The sequence below is a fragment of the Nerophis lumbriciformis genome, linkage group LG02, assembly GCF_033978685.3.
Source record: "Nerophis lumbriciformis linkage group LG02, RoL_Nlum_v2.1, whole genome shotgun sequence".
NCBI lineage: Eukaryota > Metazoa > Chordata > Actinopteri > Syngnathiformes > Syngnathidae > Nerophis > Nerophis lumbriciformis.
Genome location: NC_084549.2, coordinates 48,579,020 through 48,598,266, shown reverse-complemented (window position 1 = coordinate 48,598,266; position 19,247 = coordinate 48,579,020). Strand labels below are relative to the sequence as shown.

General features: G+C 42.5%; 1 protein-coding gene across 1 annotated transcript in view; it reads right to left on the bottom strand.

The window, feature by feature from the left end:
- Positions 1-17,462, bottom strand: part of atp6v1ba (ATPase, H+ transporting, lysosomal, V1 subunit B, member a) — a 142,729-nt gene extending 125,267 nt beyond the window's left edge. The window contains exon 1 of the mRNA XM_061963922.1: positions 17,261-17,462. Within this exon, the coding sequence (XP_061819906.1) occupies positions 17,261-17,366 (106 nt within the window). The 5' untranslated portion in view covers positions 17,367-17,462. The remainder of the gene's footprint in view (positions 1-17,260) is intronic.
- Between the last annotated feature and the right edge of the window lie 1,785 nt (positions 17,463-19,247).

Genomic DNA, 19,247 nt, shown 5'->3' with positions numbered 1-19,247 from the left:
AACATTTTGCAATAGCGCTGCTTGTAATAATTATAAATCTGCTATTTCATCAAGAGAAGGACATGCAAGCAATATGCTGAAATATTTGAACACAGCCTGCAATAATTATAAATGTAAGTTGTGTTTTTGAACCGCTTCGATCTCATCCCAGGCAGCAGTAACGCTCGCATTTCATCTGAATACAACAGGTATTAACTCACCGTCTATCATGTTAGCGCTATCCATCCATCCATTTTCTACCGCTTATTCCCTTCTGGGTCGCAGGGGGCGCTGGAGCCTATCTCAGCTACAATCGGGCGGAAGGCGGGGTACACCCTGGACAAGTCGCCACCTCATCACAGGGCCAACACAGATAGACAAACAACATTCACACTCACATTCACACACTAGGGCCAATTTAGTGTTGCCAATCACGCTAATATTTGTTCAATTGAAATTGATGCCTTCTCATTTAGATGAGCATGGCGGAAAATAGATTCTGACTAGCTCTGAGCTGGGCAGTTCCCACTCCATTTCACGTCTGTGGCTGGACAAATGTCAGTTTGTAAGTTTTTGGTCTATTTGCTACAGTAACACGCCTACTTTTTGGTCGGTGAATGTTTAATTGTAGCCAGAGAGAAGTTGCATGTTTTCCTACCACCAGATTTTCACTCAGTCATTATATTATACAGGTGAAACTAAAAAAATGTTTATATTGTGTACAAGTCCATTCAGTCAGCAATTAACTTCATATGTGAAACTGAAATGTGATATTAACTCATCACATGCAAAGTGAGATATGTTAAGCCTTTATCATCATTTTGATGATCTTGGCTTACACGTTTTGAAAGCCCACATTTTATGTGGTTTAAAAGTTTTTTTTCTTAAATTGTAAACCACAATCATCAAAATTATAACCAATAACAGCTTGACACATCTAATAAGTTATAATCACATGTTACTTAATGTTACATTATTGTGTAATTTCCACATTATTTATTTTGTTAAATTCTACAGAAGAACATTTATTTATTACATTTTTTTTTTTTTTTTAAAGTACCCTGTTTTCTTCTATGCTATGTAGGTGACCTCACTGTAGGCATTTTAAGGTCATGTTACCTCTAAACTAAACAAAATTGAGGCTAATACACCGTTTTTTCTCTTTTTTTCCAAATAAGAATCAGTAGGAGAACCGTTAAGGAAACAAACCGTTAAGCAGAATCTTATCAATTTATCAGATCAGTTTTTAGAATGAACAATCATCTGACCTAATCACCACTATCTCAAAAGGGATTTGATCATGTTTGAATGTGTGAAGCTAAAAGATTTTCTCTGAAGAACGTTAGGAGTAGCTTCACTAAATCATTTTCATTTGAAAACTGAAATATAAAATGGGGTAAACCATAACAGAATTGCACACATCAAGCTTTTAAAACATAATTATCAAGTTATCAATTACAATTAATATTGATGATGCAAAGAGACAAACATGCCAGATCAGTGATTCCAAATCTGTGGTACAGGTTACAAAAGTGGTACGCAGACTCCATCTAGTGGTACGCCAAATAATCACTTAAGTATTCAACACAATGTTATTGTTGAAACTGTGTGTAATGTTACAGTACCCAAAATATTAAATAGATTTGTTAAATAAAAACCTCTGCCTTATTTTTTTCTACCTTGTATTTACTCCTGATGAACAAAGAAAACTGCACATAAGCATGTAATGCATACTTTTGTAAATGAGTATGGTATCCAAATTAGGGATGTAATGACACAAACCTTTCATATTATGACCAAAATTATCACGGTTATTATCATCACAATATTGTAGAACGTTCTCAATAAGTACTTATACTAGGGGTGTAACAATAGATACATATACAGTGGGGCAACAAAGTATTCAGTAAGCCACCAATTGTGCAAGTTCTCCCATTTAAAAAGATGAGAGAGGCCTCTAATGTTCATCATAGGTACACTTCAACTATGAGAGACAGAATGGGGGGAAATCCAAGAAATCACATTCTACCATCCTAGTCACGTCCCTTGTGTCCTTGGGCAAGACACTTCACCCTTGCTCCTGATGGGTGCTGGTTAGCGCCTTGCATGGCAGCTCCCGCCATCAGTGTGTGAATGTGTGTGTGAATGGGTGAATGTGGACATACTGTCAAAGCGCTTTGAGTACCTTGAAGGTAGAAAAGCGCTATACAAGTATAACCCATTGTAGGATTTTTTATTAGTTAATTGGTAAATTCCGCTGTTAAATAAGTATTTGGTCACCTACGAACAGGCAAGATTTCTGGCTTTCACAGACCTGTAACGTCTTTAAGAGGCTCCTCTGTCCTCCACTCGTCACCTGTATTAATGGCACCAGTTTGGCCGTGTTATAAGTATAAAAGACACCTGTCCACAACCTCAAACAGTTACACTCCAAACTCCACTACAGCCAAGACCAAAGAGCGGTCAAAGAACACCAGAAACAAAATTGTAGACCTGCACCAGGCTGTAAAGACTGAATCTTCAATAGGTAAGCAGCTGGGTGTGAAGAAATCAACTGTGGGAGTAATTATTCGAAAATGGAAGACATACAAGACCAATGATAATCTCCTTCGATCTGGGGCTCCACGCAAGATCTTATCCGTGGGGTCAAAATGATTACAAGAACGGTGAGCAAAAATCCAAGAATCATACGGGGGTACCTAGTGAATGACCTGCAGCAAGCTGGGACCAAAGTAACACAGGTTACCATCAGTAACACACTACGCCGCCAGGGACTCAAATCCTGCAGTGCCAGACGTATCCCCCTGATTAAGCCAGTACATGTCCAGGCTTGTCTGATGTTTACCAGAGAGCATATAGATGATCCAGAAGAGTATTGGGAGAATGTCATATGGTCAGATGAAACCAAAATACAACATTTTGGTAAAAACTCAACTAGTCGTGTTTGGAGGAGAAGGAATGCTGAGTTGCATCCAAAGAACACCATACCTACTGTAAAGCATGGGGGGTGGAAACACCAGGTTTTGGGGCTATGTTCCTGCAAAGGGACATAGCCCTTGGTTACAAACGCGACAATGGGAAAGTCAAAGGAACTCAGCACAAATCTGAAAAAACTAATCACTGACTTGAACAAGTCAGGAAAGTCACTTGGAGCCATTTCATAACAGCTTAAGGTCCCAAGAGCAACTGTGCAGACAATTGTTCGTAAGTATGAAGTGCATGGCACAGTTTTGTCACTGCCACAATCAAGAAGAAAACGCAAGCAATCACCTGCTGTTGAAAGAAAATTGGTCAGGATGATCAAGAGTCAACCGAGAAACACTAAAAAGCATGTCTGCAATGAATTGGAAGCTACTGGAACGCATGTGTCAAGTGTCCACAGTAAAGGGTATTTTGCATCGCCATGGACAGAGAGGCTACCATGCAAGAAGGAAGCCTTTGCTCCAGAAGCGACACCTTAAGGCTTGTCTAAAGTTTGCTGATGATCATATGGACAAAGATAAGTACTTCTCGAGGAAAGTTCTGTGGTCAGATGAAACAAAAATTGAGCCGTTTGGAAGAGTAAAGGTGAAGCCTTTAAACCCAGGAGCACCACACCTACTGTCAAGCATGGTGGTGGTAGTATTATGCTCTGGCCTGTTTTTTCTGCCAATTGAACTGGTGCTTTACAGAGAGTAAATGGGACAATGAAAAAGGAGGATTACCTCCAAATTCTTCAGGACAACCTAAAATCATCAGCTGCCGGAGGTTGGGTCTTGGGCGCAGTTGGGTGTTCCAACAGGACAATGACCCCAAACACACGTCAAAAGTGGTAAAGAAATGGCTAAATCAGGCTAGAATTAAGGTTTTAGAATGACTTTCCCAAAATCCTGACTTAAACCCCGTTGAGAACATGTGGACAAAGCAGAAGTCCATGTCAGAAAACCAACACATTTAGCTGAACTGCACCAATTTTGTCAAGAGGAGTGGTCAACAATTCAACCAGAAGCTTGCCAAAAGCTTGTGGATGGCTACCAAAAGCGCCTTATTGCAGTAAAACTTGCCAAGGGATATGTAACCAAATATTAACATTGCTGTATGTATACTTGGGGGTAGCACGGTGATAGAGGGGTCACAATCCGAAGGTCCTGAGTAGTCCTGACTTCAATCCCGGGCTCGGGATATTTCTGTGTGGAGTTTGCATGTTCTCCCCATGACTGCGTGGGTTCCCTCCGGGTACTCTGGCTTCCTCCCACCTCCAAAGACATGCACCTGGGGATAAGTTGATTGGCAACCCTAAATTGGCCCTAGTGTGTGAATGTGAGTGTGAATGTTGTCTGTCTATCTGTGTTGGCCCTGTGATGAGATGGCGACTTGTCCAGGGTGTACCCCGCCTTCCGCCTGATTGTAGCTGAGATAGGCTCCAGCGACCCCCCGCCACCCCAAAAGGGACAAGCGGTAGAAAATGGATGGATGGATGGATGTAAGGCTTGTTGATATGGCCTTTTTTTAATATCGCGATATTTTAAGGCCATATCGCGATACACGATATACATGTCGATATTTTGCCTTAGCCTTGAATGAACACTTGATAGACTTAGACACTAAGACTTCCTTTTTATTGTCATTCAAATTTGAACTTTACAGCACAGATAAGAACGAAATTTTGTTACGTAATCATGCATGTATGTATATGATGCATATAATCACAGCAGTATGATGATTCTATGTGTCTACATTAAAACATTCTTCTTCATACTGCATTAATATATGCTCGTTTTAAACTTTCATGCAGAGAAGGAAATCACAACTAAAAAAATCAATATTTTTTTCATACGGTGTTGATCTGGAAATGTTTGCCTCGGCATTTTGATGGTGTGGGCGTGTGGCACCGAACGGAGATGTTGAGGTGCGGAGTAAAAACTGTGCATTCTCTAGCTAGTGTGTGTGTGACAATCATTGGTACTTTAACTTTAACAGGTGACTTTTCAAATGATGCTACATATTAGCAGTAATGCTACTTTTTATAGCAACGCTTTTGCCCCACACTTGACAAATTACGGTTGTCAGTTCGACATATTCCCACTTGAAGCCAAACCACCGCCAGACGATGGACCCCCTGCTGTTTTTTGGGGGAATTAATTATTCCTTCATTTGTTACCAGATTTGCACCTTCTTTCGCTCGTATTACCGCTAGCATCACAGCTAACGTTACCCATGCTGCTACCTCTCTGCTCAGCGAGGGCGTATACTTATGTGACGTATGACGTGACAGTATGTGACGTGTGTAAGAAGCTGCGCTTGCTGTTTGTGAGAAGGAGAGACAGGAAAGAGCGAGTAAAGCATGTCGTGTAATGCCCGCAGCTAAAAGGAACTGCGTGAGAACGTATACTCGAAAATCACGATATAGTAATTTTCTATTTCGCACAGAGACAAACCCGCGATTTATCGCGCATATCGATATATCGCCCAGCCCTAGATGTATGTATACTTTTGACCCAGCAGATGTGGTCACATTTTCAATAGACCAATAATAAATTCATAAAAGAACCAAACTTCATGAATGTTTTTTGTGACAAACAAGTATGTGCTTCAATCACTCTATCACAAAAAAATTAAGAGTTGTAGAAATTATTGTAAACTCAAGACAGCCATGACATTATGTTTTTTACAAGTGTGTGTAAACTTTTGACCACAACTGTATATCCATCCAAACTTTTGAAAAGGTAATTAATCAATTTTATACAAACATTTTTACAAAATAATTTAGTCCTATGTTGTAAAGTGTGTTTTATTTGATTGGGCAATTAATCAAACTAAATTGCCACTATATACTGTATGTGGCGGTGGGGGCATGGTCAATATGACACTAGAAAGAATGACCTAATGATCATTTTGATTTACAATTATTGTAAACTCAAGACAGCCATGACATTATGTTCTTTACAAGTGTGTGTAAACTTTTGACCACAACTGTATATCCATCCAAACTTTTAAAAAGGTAATTAATCAATTTTATACAAACATTTTTACAAAATAATTTAGTCCTAGGTTGTAAAGTGTGTTTTATTTGATTGGGCAATTAATCAAACTAAATTGCCACTACATACTGTATGTGGCGGTGGGGGCATGGTCAATATGACACTAGAAAGAATGACCTAATGATCATTTTGATTTACAATGATGCATATATTTTCTTTAAAACGGCTGAAAAGATGTTGTATGTATAATTAAAAAAATATGTGTTATTAATCCAAAGACATGCACCTGGGGATAAGTTGATTGGCAACACTAAATTGGCCCTAGTGTGTGAATGTGAGTGTGAATGTTGTCTGTCTATCTGTGTTGGCCCTGCGATGAGGTGGCGACTTGTACAGGGTGTACCCCGCCTTCCGCCTGATTATAGCTGAGATAGGCTCCAGCGCCCCCCGCGACCCCGAAGGGAATAAGCGGTAGAAAATGGATGGGGTGTTATTAATTGTTAATATATGTTTTATATTATCAAAATCAAAATCAGCTTTTTTTGGCCAAGTAAGTTTGAAGAGGAACTGCATTTTTTTTAATCTTACCTATCATTCAAAATCGTTATCAGAGACAAGGACACGCATATGTTTTTTTTATTTTTCAGGATTTTAAAGATGATAAACGCTTGGAAGATGCGGCTAATGGGAGTCACACTGTAGCCTTCAAAGCCTCTAGAACAACTTCAAAACCCTCCATAAACATTTTGTATACACACTGTAAATTTCTACATAATGTAGTAACAGACAAATTCATAACAATATGTAACATGTCCAATATTCACCATATTTTGGTCATTTTATGTACAGCCTCCTTTCTGAGCTGCCATCTTATCGTGGTAGAGGACTTTGCGTGTCCCAATGATCCTAGGAGCTATGTTGTTTGGAGGCTTCTATGCCGCCTGGTAGGGTCTCCCAAGACAAATAGGTCCTAGGTGAGGGATCAGGCAAAGAGCAGCTCGAAGACTTTTATGGAAATGAAAAAACAAGGACTCAGATTGCCCTCGTCCAGTCGCGAGTCACTGGAGCCCCCCCTCTGGAAGAAGCAACGTAGGTCCCGCCTCCAATGGGCTCACCACTCATGGGAGGGGCCATAGAGGTCGGGAGTAGTGCAAGCTGGGCGGCAGCTGAAGGCAGGGCACTTGGCGGTCCGATACTCAGTTACATAAGCTACCCCATGGGACGTGGAACATCACCTCGCTGGGAGGAAGGAGCCTGAGCTGGTGCGCGAGGTGAAGAAGTTCTGGATAGATATAGTTGGATTCACTTCGACACACAACTAAGGCTCTGGAACCAGTTTTCTTGAGAGGGGATGAACTCTCTTCCACTCTGGTGGTGCACGCAGTGAGAGGCGACAGGCTGGGGTAGCAATTCTTGTTGCCCCCCGGCTCAAAGCCTGCACGTTGGAGTTTAACCCAGTAGAAAAGAGGGTAGCTTTCCTCCGCCTTTGAGTGGCGGGGACGAGTCCTGACTGTTGTTTGTGCTTACGCACCAAACAGCAGCTCAGAGTACCCACCCTTTTTGGATTTCCTCTCGGGGGTACTGGAGAGTGCTTCCTCAGGTGACTCCCTTGTTATGCTGGGTGACTTCAATGCTCATATTGGTAATGACAGTGAAACCTGGAGAGGGAAGAATGACCGCCCGGATCTGAACCCAAGTGGTGTTTTGTTATTGGACTTTTGTGCTCGTCACCAATTGTTCATAACAAACAAAATGTTCAAACATTAGGGTGTCCATATGTGCACTTGGCACCAGGACACCCTAGGCCGCAGTTCCATGATCGACTTTGTAGTTGTGTTATCGGATTTGCGGTCCCTTTGGACACTCGGGTGAAGAGAGGGGAAGAGCTTTCTACCAATCACCACCTGGTGGTGAGTTGGCTCCTATGGTGGGGGGGAATGTTGGACAGACCCGGCGGAGTCCAACCCTCACTGAAAACGGGTACAACTTACGGCCGGCAATGCGGACCAAGCTCTGACACTGATCATACAGGGAGCAGCCCGCCACATCCAGATACCATCTGATACCCCTTAGTCTCTGAGCACTCCCCCATAGGACTTCCCGAGGGACACGGTCGAAGGAAGGCGAAGCAGTGCACTTTCAACACCGTGTATGGTGTGGAAGGTAGTTAAAAAGCTCCTAGGTGGCAAGGCCCCGGGGGTGGATGAGCTCCGCCTGGAGTTCCTTGAGGCTATAAATGCTGTAGGGCTGTCTTGGTGCATCATTGCGTGGACGGTACCTCTGGATTGGCAAAACGGGGTGGTGTTTCCTCTGGAATCGGAGGGTGTGTTCCAACTATCATGGGATCACACTCCTCAGCCTTCCTGGTAAGGTCTATTCAGGTGTAGTGGAGAGGAGGCTACGCCTGATAGTCGAACCTCAGATTCAGGAGGAGCAGTGTGGTTTTCGTCCTGGTCGTGAAACTGTGGTCCAGCTCTATACTCTCGGCAGGGTCCTTGAGGGTGCATGAGAGTTTGCCCGACCAGTCTACATGTGCTTTGTGGACTTGGAGAAGGCATTTGACCATGTCCCTCAGGAAGTCCTGTGGGGAGTGCTCAGAGACTTTGGGGTATCGGACTGTCTGATTGTGGCGGTCTGCTCCCTATATGATCAGTTTCAAAGCTTGGCCCGCATTGCTGGCAGTAAGTTGGACCCGTTTTCAGTGAGGGTTGGACTCCGTCAGGGCTGCCCTTTGTCACCGATCCTGTTCATAACTTTTATGGACAGAAATCCTAAGCGGAGACATGGCGTTGATGGGATCCGGTTTGGTGGCTGCAGGATTAGGTCTCTGCTTTTTGAAGATGATGGCTTCATCTGGCCAGGATTTTTAGCTCTCACTAGATCAGTTCGCAGCAGTGTGTGAAGCGACTGAGATGAGAATCAGCACCTCCAAGTCCGAGTCCATGGTTCTTGCTCGGAAAAGGGTGGAATGCCATCTGCGGGTTGGGGAAGACATCTTTCCCAAGTGGAGGAGTTCAAGTACCTCGGAGTATTGTTCACGACTGAGGGAAAAGTGAATCGTGAGATCGACAGATGGATCGGTGCTACGTCTTCAGTAATGCGGACATTGTATTGATTTATTGTGGTGAAGAAGGAGCTGAGCCGGCGGGGCAAAGCTCTCAATTTACCGGTCGAGCTACATTCCGATCCTCACCTATGGTCATGAGCTTTGGGTTATGACCGAAAAGACAAGATCACAGGTACGTGTGGCCGAAATTTGTTACCTCCGTCTGGTGGCGGGGCTCTCCCTTAGAGATGGGGTGAGAAGCTCTGTCATCCGGGAAGAGTTCAAAGTAAAACCGCTGCTCCTACACATCGAGAGAAGCCAGATGAGGTGGTTCAGGCATCTGGTCAAGACGCCACCCGGACCTGTGGAGGTGTTTAGGGAACGTCCGACCCGTAAGAGGCCACGGGAAAAACCCAGGATACGTTGGGAAGACTATGTCTCCCGGCTGGCCTGGGAACGCCTCAGAATCCCCCGGGGGAAGCTGGACGAAGTGGCTGGGAAGAGGGAAGTCTGGGCTTTTCTGCTTAGGCTGCTGCCCCCACGACTCGACCTCAGATAAGCGGAAGAAAATGGATGGATGAATTATGCACAGCCGGAACCAATTCCTCGGCGTATTGATTTCCGTAACCATAGCAGCGCACGTCTGAATTCCGGCATTAAATGTGTTCCTAATTCCGGATACAAAGTTGTGTGTGTCTTCTAATCATGGCAGACCTGGTAACAGACAACAAAGACGACTATTTTTCAACAAATGAGGATTCACAACCTTATCTTTTTGAAGCTAAACATGCTGTGGGTGAATTATTGCTTCTAAAAGCGAGCTCGAAGAAAGAGGACAAAGTGGAGCAGATGAAAGCCGTGAGAGTGCAGTGAAAACTAATCGAAGCTGCAAAATGTGCAATTTTAAGACAAGCTATTTCGACATAAATGGTGTACTTACCCAAAAAAAAACTGAAAAAAGTGTCCCCGCCAGCTGGACCAAACAGACAACTGTCCATTGAATGAGTATTTTTTTCTATTGATCATAATACACGCAGCACGTCATGTGTGTGTCATCATACGCTGTCTGGCTAGATGTGTACAAACAAACCATATGTGGAATAATACTTTACAGATACTGTAATATGATTGTTCGTGTGTTTCGGTCAGTACAGATTAGTGTGTTATCGCAGTGTTGTGCATCATAAACTCAAACGAGTTTCGTGCGAACACAAAAGCTAGCTTATCTATTTCCGTAGCTGGCTTTTACGGCTAATACCAAAGCACGCCGACGTGTTACTACGCTACAAAATTAGTTCCTCAGTGTTGGCTCTTACAATAACAATGTTGCTACAGTTTGGTTATTTTACAGGTTACGGAACATAAATTAAGTATAGTTGTTTTTTACAATGATTTATAGGTAGAAATGATTGCTCCAATTAGTTGCATTGCCAGCCACCAAGAACGAGCCGATTTGTATATGTTAGAAAGCAAAAAAAAAAAAACTATTGTCTTCTTATCTCTAATAATGATTGAGAGCCATAGGCAAAATTCCACAAAAACTGCAGTTACCCTCTAACACACAGAGAATTTGACTTGGTAGACTGTGCTCTCTTTGTTCAATGCAATTTCAATTGTTGCTGCTTATTAAAAAAGGTAACACTATATTATGCACTCTCTTTAGTTTGTCAAATATGTAAACAGTCTTTTGAATTAGAAATGAAAAAAATAACCAGGTGTTTTGTTGATATTCTCCACAATGTAGTCACTGTAAAACTAAGCACACTAAAGTATATTATACATACAGAAGAAATGTGCATACATGTAGGAATCACGTTAAATGAATAATGTAGTTTGGAATAAACTGGAAAAAAGCAATACAGTAACAGTATGCAGGATGAAGGTTGGCTCTAATGCCGCTAGCTTAATGCTAACGTACAATGGACTAGCTCATGGCAAGCTAACCCCAATTATCATGGCCAATCACAGGGCACATATTGACAAACAACCATTCACACAAACAATGACACCTATGGACAATTTACAGTCTCCAACAGCGATGTAAGGGTATTGTAGAGGTGTAGCAGTTTCAAAATTGTATAAATAATGCTGTGACGCGTCACGGTTCCAAACGAAAACTTAGTGAGTGTACAGGCACTTTTGCTCCCCCCGCGACCCCGAAAGGGACAAGCGGTAGAAAACGGATGGATGGAAAATAAACTGCATCTCCCACAATAACCGCAGTGTGGGGGTTAGTAGCGCCATAAAGGACAGAGAAGAAGAAGCTGGAAGCAAAGTTTGTTCCACTTCGTAGTAGATAAAAAGAATAGTTTCTTTTCAAAATCCTAATAACTATTTGAATTATGTTGCAAACAAACAGACAAACCCTGGCGAAAACATAACATTTTTGGCGGAAGTAAAGCATGTCACGTTCGTCTCAAGCGTTCCAAGCCAAAACAAACTCTTATCAAGGCGTACCGTTTCAAAGGAAAGCACCTGCTACACACCAAAGCTACTTAATAAGCTGCAATCACCCAGAAAAGGTTAAGCCAGCAAAGCTAAACATCAATTTGTGAGGTATTTAGGTTATTAGAAGTTAAAATGTGAGTTAACTTTTCAGAGAAACTGCGTTTTTCAAACTGATAGAAAGGACACCCCTTCTCAAAAAGTAAAAGTTGATAAGACAGTGGATGTCCCCGCACAATTCTTTCACTTAAAAATACTTGTTTGCAGTAATAAATATTATTAGAACATTTTAGCATTATGTTTGTGTTCAATTACAGTAAGTATGTTATCCTTAACATTGCTGCCACTTCACTTTACGCACTATGGTATTTTTAAGTTTTTTTTTTTTTTTACCTATACCATAATATTATCATACAGTGATAATATTGTAAGGTGAGATTTTGATATTGTCGCATCCCTAGTCTCCAATTAACCTAACGTGAATATTTTTGGAATGTGGAAGTAAGCTGGAGTACCCAAAGAAAATTTAAAAAAAAAACATGCACGGGGGAGCATGCAATGCAGACTCCACACAGAGATGGCCAAATAACTGTTCCAAGACGCACACGGTGTAAATTAGACGTTATTGTCCATACTTGTGTCAAAAGAATTTGAGAAGTTTACACAAGCTTGAACAAGAAATGCATTAATTAACTTGAAATACCGTTCTCTTTCAGATTTCACTTTTTACTTTTGCCAGTGTAAACTCTGTTTAGATGCGCGGCCAGCTGCAGGGCTCCTGAGAGGGGATTTAGATGCACCTTCTTTTTAAAAAAAAAAATAAAGCTTAGCGGTACATTTTTATATTTGAGAACTTATTATTATAACTCATTATGGCCAATAGTATGTGAATAATACAAAATATGCAGTATATCTATTCATACGATATATTACTTAAATTAGTTTTTGTCATGTCTGTGTAATCATGTTTTGTCTTAGTCATATTTTGTTTAGTTTCTGGCTTTTCACTCCCTTGTCTTGTTTGCATGATTACCCATTAGTTTCACCTGTTCCACGTTTGGACTCATTGTGCACTTTTGTTTGTCACCATAGCAACCATTAGTTTTCACCTGTCACGTCACGCACCTGTTTCACGTTTTGAGTCACGCACCTGCTTTCACTAATCATGTCCATAGTATTTAAGTTCATTCTTTTCAGTTTGTCGTTCTGACGACCTCACCACATTTATGCTCTGTCCATTCTTTCCATGTCCATTCTTCATGCATCTATTTTTGTCCAAGCCAAGTAAGTTTTTGTTCCATGTTTATAGTCTTTTTGGTTTCATAGTTTGTTCTCCGCCATTGTGCGTGTTTTTCGTTTGTACTTTTTTGCTATAGTCTTTTGGTTTCATAGTTTATTCTCCGCCACTGCGCGCGCTTTCATTTATTCCTTTTTTTTGATAATAATAAATAAATCATGTACCTTCATTCCCGTCTCGCCCGAGCCAACTTTCCGTTGTATCCCGGAAAAGCACACACCCAAGACCAAGTCATGACAGTAGGTCGTCAGCAGACCCGCTTTTCCGCACCTAAGTTGGCCGAGTTGGACATTTTGGACGAGGCTTCTTGGGCGGTCCTGTGCGCGATGGAGGAGGAAACTCGGCGCTACTCCTCCGTGGAGTACAGAAACTCCATTTGGTCCCAGGAATTCGGGGACGCAGCGCAGTGCCGGAAGCGCCGCTCCCGACGAAGGACGTCAGGTAGAACTTCCGCGAGCCTGCAGGACACGCCGCTCCCACATGCCCCTCCCCCTCCGGGCGGAAGCAAGCACCAGCCAGCCCGGCTTCGCCCGGATGACGTCAAAGACCAGGATTTTTTTTTTCTGAATTCTTTTTCTTTTGATTCCCCGCTACCCAGGACTCAAGCCACACCCAAGACACAAAACAATTTTTTTTCACCCACTCAATCCCAGGTACAAAAAAGACAATTTGGACAATTTAATGGGGAAGTTTCTGCCCTCCTCCGCCCACCCCTACAGAGAGTTCCAGACCGCAGGGAGCGCGTCTGGTATCCGCCCCTTGAGGGGGGGGCTAGGGCTGGGAATTGTTCAGGTGGGGTGGCTCAGCATCACGATGTCAAGCCACAGCCTCCAGCACGGCCGCCACCACCAGTCTTTCGCCATGCCAAGCCGCAACCCCCAGCTAGGCCACCTCCACCTGCACCAGTAGCAGCACCTGTCGCTGCTCCAAGGCTAGCACCTGTCGCTGCTCCAAGGCTAGCACCTGTCGCTGCTCCAAGGCTAGTACCTGTCGCAGCTCCACGGCTAGCACCTGTCGCCGCACCAAGGCTAGACCAAGACCCTCCACGCCAAGTCCAAGACCCTCCACGCCAAGACCAAGACCCTCCCCGCCAAGACCAAGACCCTCCACGCCAAGACCAAGACCCTCCACGCCAAGTCCAAGACCAAGACCCTCCACGCCAAGTCCAAGACCAAGACCCTCCACGCCAAGACCAAGACCCTCCACGCCAAGACCAAGACCCTCCACGCCAAGACCAAGACCCTCCACGCCAAGTCCAAGACCAAGACCCTCCACGCCAAGTCCCGCCAGTCGCAGCTCCAAGACGCCAAGTGCCGCCAGTCGCAGCTCAACGACGCCAAATGCCGCCAGTCGCAGCTCCACGACGCCAAGTGCTGCCAGTCGCAGCTCAAAGACGCCAAGTGCCGCCAGTCGCAGCTCAAAGACGCCAAGTGCCGCCAGTCGCAGCTCAACGACGCCAAGTGCCGCCAGTCGCAGCTCAACGACGCCAAGTGCCGCCAGTCGCAGCTCAACGACGCCAAGTGCCGCCAGTCGCAGCTCAACGACGCCAAGTGCCGCCAGTCGCAGCTCAACGACGCCAAGTGCCGCCAGTCGCAGCTCAACGACGCCAAGTGCCGCCAGTCGCAGCTCCACGACGCCAAGTGCCGCCAGTCGCAGCTCCACGACGCCAAGACCCAAACCAAGACCAAGACCCGCCATGCCAAGACCAAGACCCGCCATGCCAAGACCAAGACCCGCCATGCCAAGACCAAGACCCGCCATGCCAAGACCCACGCCAAGACCCACGCCGAGCTTCGCCGCCTGACTTGCCACGCCGAGCTTCCACGCCTGCAAAGATGACGACGCGCCTGTCTCCTCGTCGGCCACGGATATGGCCGCTACCTGGTCGCCCGCCACGCCAAGTGCACCCACCTCCCAGTCGGCCACGGATGTGGCCCGTCCCGGGTCGCCCACCTCGCCTGCTGCAGCGGCGTTCCACTCGCCGCCGCCACATGACTATGCCTCGGTGGATTCGGGGCCACTTGGGCTGGCGATCCACGGCCATGTTCCCCTCCCGCCCTCCCATGACTCTTAAGTTTTTTTTCTTGGACATCTGGGATCTGTCCGTAAGGGGGGGGTTCTGTCATGTCTGTGTAATCATGTTTTGTCTTAGTCATGTTTTGTTTAGTTTCTGGCTTTTCACTCCCTTGTCTTGTTTGCATGATTACCCATTAGTTCACCTGTTCCACGTTTGGACTCATTGTGCACTCTTGTTTGTCACCATAGCAACCATTAGTTTTCACCTGTCACGTCACGCACCTGTTTCACGTTTTGAGTCACGCACCTGCTTTCACTAATCATGTCCATAGTATTTAAGTTCATTCTTTTCAGTTTGTCGTTCTGACGACCTCACCACATTTATGCTCTGTCCATTCTTTCCATGTCCATTCTTCATGCATCTATTTTTGTCCAAGCCAAGTAAGTTTTTGTTCCATGTTTATAGTCTTTTTGGTTTCATAGTTTGTTCTCCGCCATTGTGCGTGTTTTTCGTTTGTACTTTTTTGCTATAGTCTTTTGGTTTCATAGTTTATTCTCCGCCACTGCGCGCGCTTTCATTTATTCCTTTTTTTTGATAATAATAAATAAATCATGTACCTTCATTCCCGTCTCGCCCGAGCCAACTTTCCGTTGCATCCCGGAAAAGCACACACCCAAGACCAAGTCATGACAGTTTTCATGTAAAACAAAAAAAAGTTTGTATATAAAGTATATATATATATATATATATATATATATATATTTTATTTTTATTTTTTTTTTTATTTTTAGGTGTGGCGGCATTTATTCTTCTGTGGCGGTGTATGGGAAACCCTGTAATCTATAGCTCTAGACTACCGGTACTCGATTACCAAAGTAGTCGAAAGCTGCAGCCCAAATCGACTTTTGACAACTACTATACAGACACATCTAAATGAATTAGCAAATTTTTGAAAGCTAATTTATTTCAGAAGTTCAATGCAAAAGGTGAAATTAATGTACTGTATACATTTACTACATGCAGAGTGAAATATTTCAAGAATACATTTCTTAGTTTCTTAATAATGTTTGATGTCGATAACTTACAGCTGGAAAAAAACACAAATTCAGTAGCTCTTAAAAGTTTAAAAATTGCCAAAAGTTGAATATTGTAAACTGCAGGTTCACACTCAAATAAAAAAAACTGCAAAAACTTTAAAAGTCATGAATGTCTTAGTTTTAATTTCATCCACCCATTTTCTACTGATTGTCCCTTTCGGGGTCGCGGGGGGTGCTGGAGCCTATCTCAGCTGCATTCGGGCGGAAGGCGGTGTACACCCTGGACAAGTCGCTACCTCATCGCAGGGCCAACACAGATAGACGGACAACATTCACACTCACATTCACACACTAGGGCCAATTTAGTGTTGCCAATCAACCTATCCCCAGGTGCATGTTTTTGGAGGTGGGAGGAAGCCGGAGTACCCGGAGGGAACCCACACAGTCACGGGGAGAACATGCAAACTCCACACAGAAAGATCCCGAGCCCGGGATTGAACTCAAGATTGTGAGGCACATGCACTAACCCCCTGTTCTACCGTGATGCCCCTTAGTTTTAACTGAACTTCTGAAATTAAATAACTTTGGCGCTATCTTCTAATTTATTGACATGTGCCTTTAAGTACAATATGCAAGGTGTCTCAATACTTTCTTGCCAACATTAACCCGTCAGTATACCTTAATAAGTACTTGATTAAATTACAGATGGTGTCTAACATCCTCTTAATATTGCAGGAAGTCATTCATATGTCATACAAAGCTGTGGAAGTTTCAATTAGTGTGTATGCTGCCACACTCATGTGACAAAGTCACATGACATATTTTTCCACAGGTCATGTGACTCTTCCATCTGTCACCAGTCTAAAGCTGAAGTTCCTTTATCTGCGTTGAAGGGAACAAACAGTAACCCTCGTAAAATAAAACAATGTCCTCCACAGTATCTAATATATAAAAGTGAGCAGTCAATCAACGTTGGCCAAACCTCTGACAATTCTGCCGTATTGGCAGTATCCTATTTAACTATCAACAATGCACTATGAACACAAAATTTACTTTAAAAAATATCAAGTTACTGGCCATGAGACGACAAAGTACGGAGCCAACACAAGAACGCATTAGAGACCGTTAGCAGCCACTAGCAAGGATGCGAATGACACGAAAGATGACCTTCATCAAAAATACAAGAATCACAAATATCATTACCAAACAAAGTTCACCAGAATAGTAAGGCATCATTTACCTGTCACTTTTTATCACCAGCTGCTTATCAGCTGACATTTTTAATTCATTGAGGAAGTGTCAATTTTTAACTAAAACGACAGTAACGCGTCATCTTCCGTGCCATTCCCTCGACTATACATTGCTATTTTTACAATGTATGATGCAAAATATATCAATTCATTCGTTTATCTGCAAGGGCATTGCGTCAAATGGAGGCTAAGAGCAGCTAGCGATGAGCAGCTAGCTGTGTTGACATACTTAGTCTCGGTTGAGAGATGTAATTTCTGGTCACAGCTTGGGTGTGAGTCCTCGCCGCTGCCGCCAAGCCGTTGTCCATCGCTCTATTTGCCACTAAAGTTGCCATCGCTGGAATAAAACACCGTCAGAAAGATCTTCAATGTGTTCTGCTAACAGATGACAGCGAAAAGATGATCATATGACTGGCCGGATGTGCTCTAGCTGCACCGGATGTGGCGTCACGGTTAAGCGCCTCAATAAGGTCTATTTTGAAGGATATGTATTTTGTGTATTTCTCTCATATAAATATATAATATATACATATATACAACAACCATTAAATATGAGAATACATCTATATTTATTGAAAGATGGGTTGCTAATAAATTATAAATGTTTAGTCAGTCAGTTATTGAATTTAAAACATATTTTTGCTCAGTATGTGGTCTACCTGTTATGCCTCTTGAATATTCCATTATATTTCATCTTTAAATAATTAAAAAAAAATTATGGAGGATCAAATAATAAATAAATACAGATCATTACCTAAAATTAATTAATTATAATTTGAATTGAATAAATGCACGAGGCATTAAACGGGTCATCAATTAATTCAATGTAAAATTATAATTCTTATTTAATATTTAATAAATTATTCCAATATTTCATTAATTATTTATTTACTTTTTTAAAAATGTTTCACTGTTAAATAACTCATTTTACAATTGCATTGTTATTATTGAATTTTGAATGGTCTAATTATTTTAAGATTTTTTTATTATGTTTAAATACAAATGTATTTTATGAATGTCATGAACCTGTGTGACACCACACCTTCATGAATTTATTTTATCTTTCAATCTCAGCCATCAAAGTCAGTGGGCGGGGCTAACAGAAATCTGGGCCAATGATTGCTTTATTCTGAAGCCTTGAACTTTGGAAGCCTTTGAAAACATGGCGGTTAAGGAGAATATACTCATACTTTTTGAGGAGTTGGAGGCAGATATTTTAGAGCTTTCAGATTATGTGACTCGCTGTAGATTGATTTATTGGAGTTGTCAGAGTTATTGCTGCACTTTCAGATCAATATACTCCTCCGCTTTTCCGGGCAAAATTTCACAGACAAGTGGAAGTGCTGAATAAACATTCAGGGGTTAGAACCCGCCCATTGACTTTTACAGAGACTGGTGACCACTGTTTCCATCTGAAAGGTGTGATGTGGACATTGTTGAGGATTACAAATACCGTGGAGTTTACATTGGCAATAAAGTGGAGTACTCTAAGGCAGGGGTCACCAACGCGGTGCCCGCGGGCACCAGGTAGCCCGTAAGGACCAGATGAGTAGCCTGCTGGCCTGTTCTAAAAATAGCTCAAATAGCAGCACTTACCAGTGAGCTGCCTCTATTTTTGAAATTGTATTTATTTACTAGCAAGCTGGTCTTGCTTTGCTCGACATTTTTAATTCTAAGAGAGACAAAACTCAAATAGAATTTGAAAATCCAAGAAAATATTTTAAAGACTTGGTCTTCACTAACTGACAAAGAAACAGATAACAGATTTGGTGTCCAGTTCAAAGTGTGACATGATTTATTTAAAAATTTGAGAGTTGACGTTTGTATTTTACATGAGTTATTATTTGTACAAACATGGTGCAAAGTAATTCATGATTTGTTAAAAAATGTTAGTGGCTAGCTAGTTAAAATGGGATATTGTGATTTCACAAGACTGTCTTAGAAGTGATCATTTGAAAATGTTCAATTTGAAAAATGTGCACTTAGAGAAAATATAAAAATAAAGTGTTGTATATTGATATTTATCTGTTTCTATATATATATTCAATGTGAGAAATCATTAAGATGATCAGTGTTTCCACAAAGATAAATATCACTAATTATTAATAATAACATAGAGTTAAAGGTAAATTGAGCAAATTGGCTATTTCTGGCAATTTATTTAAGTGTGTATCAAACTGGTATACGTATATCCCTTCGCATTAATCAGTACCCAA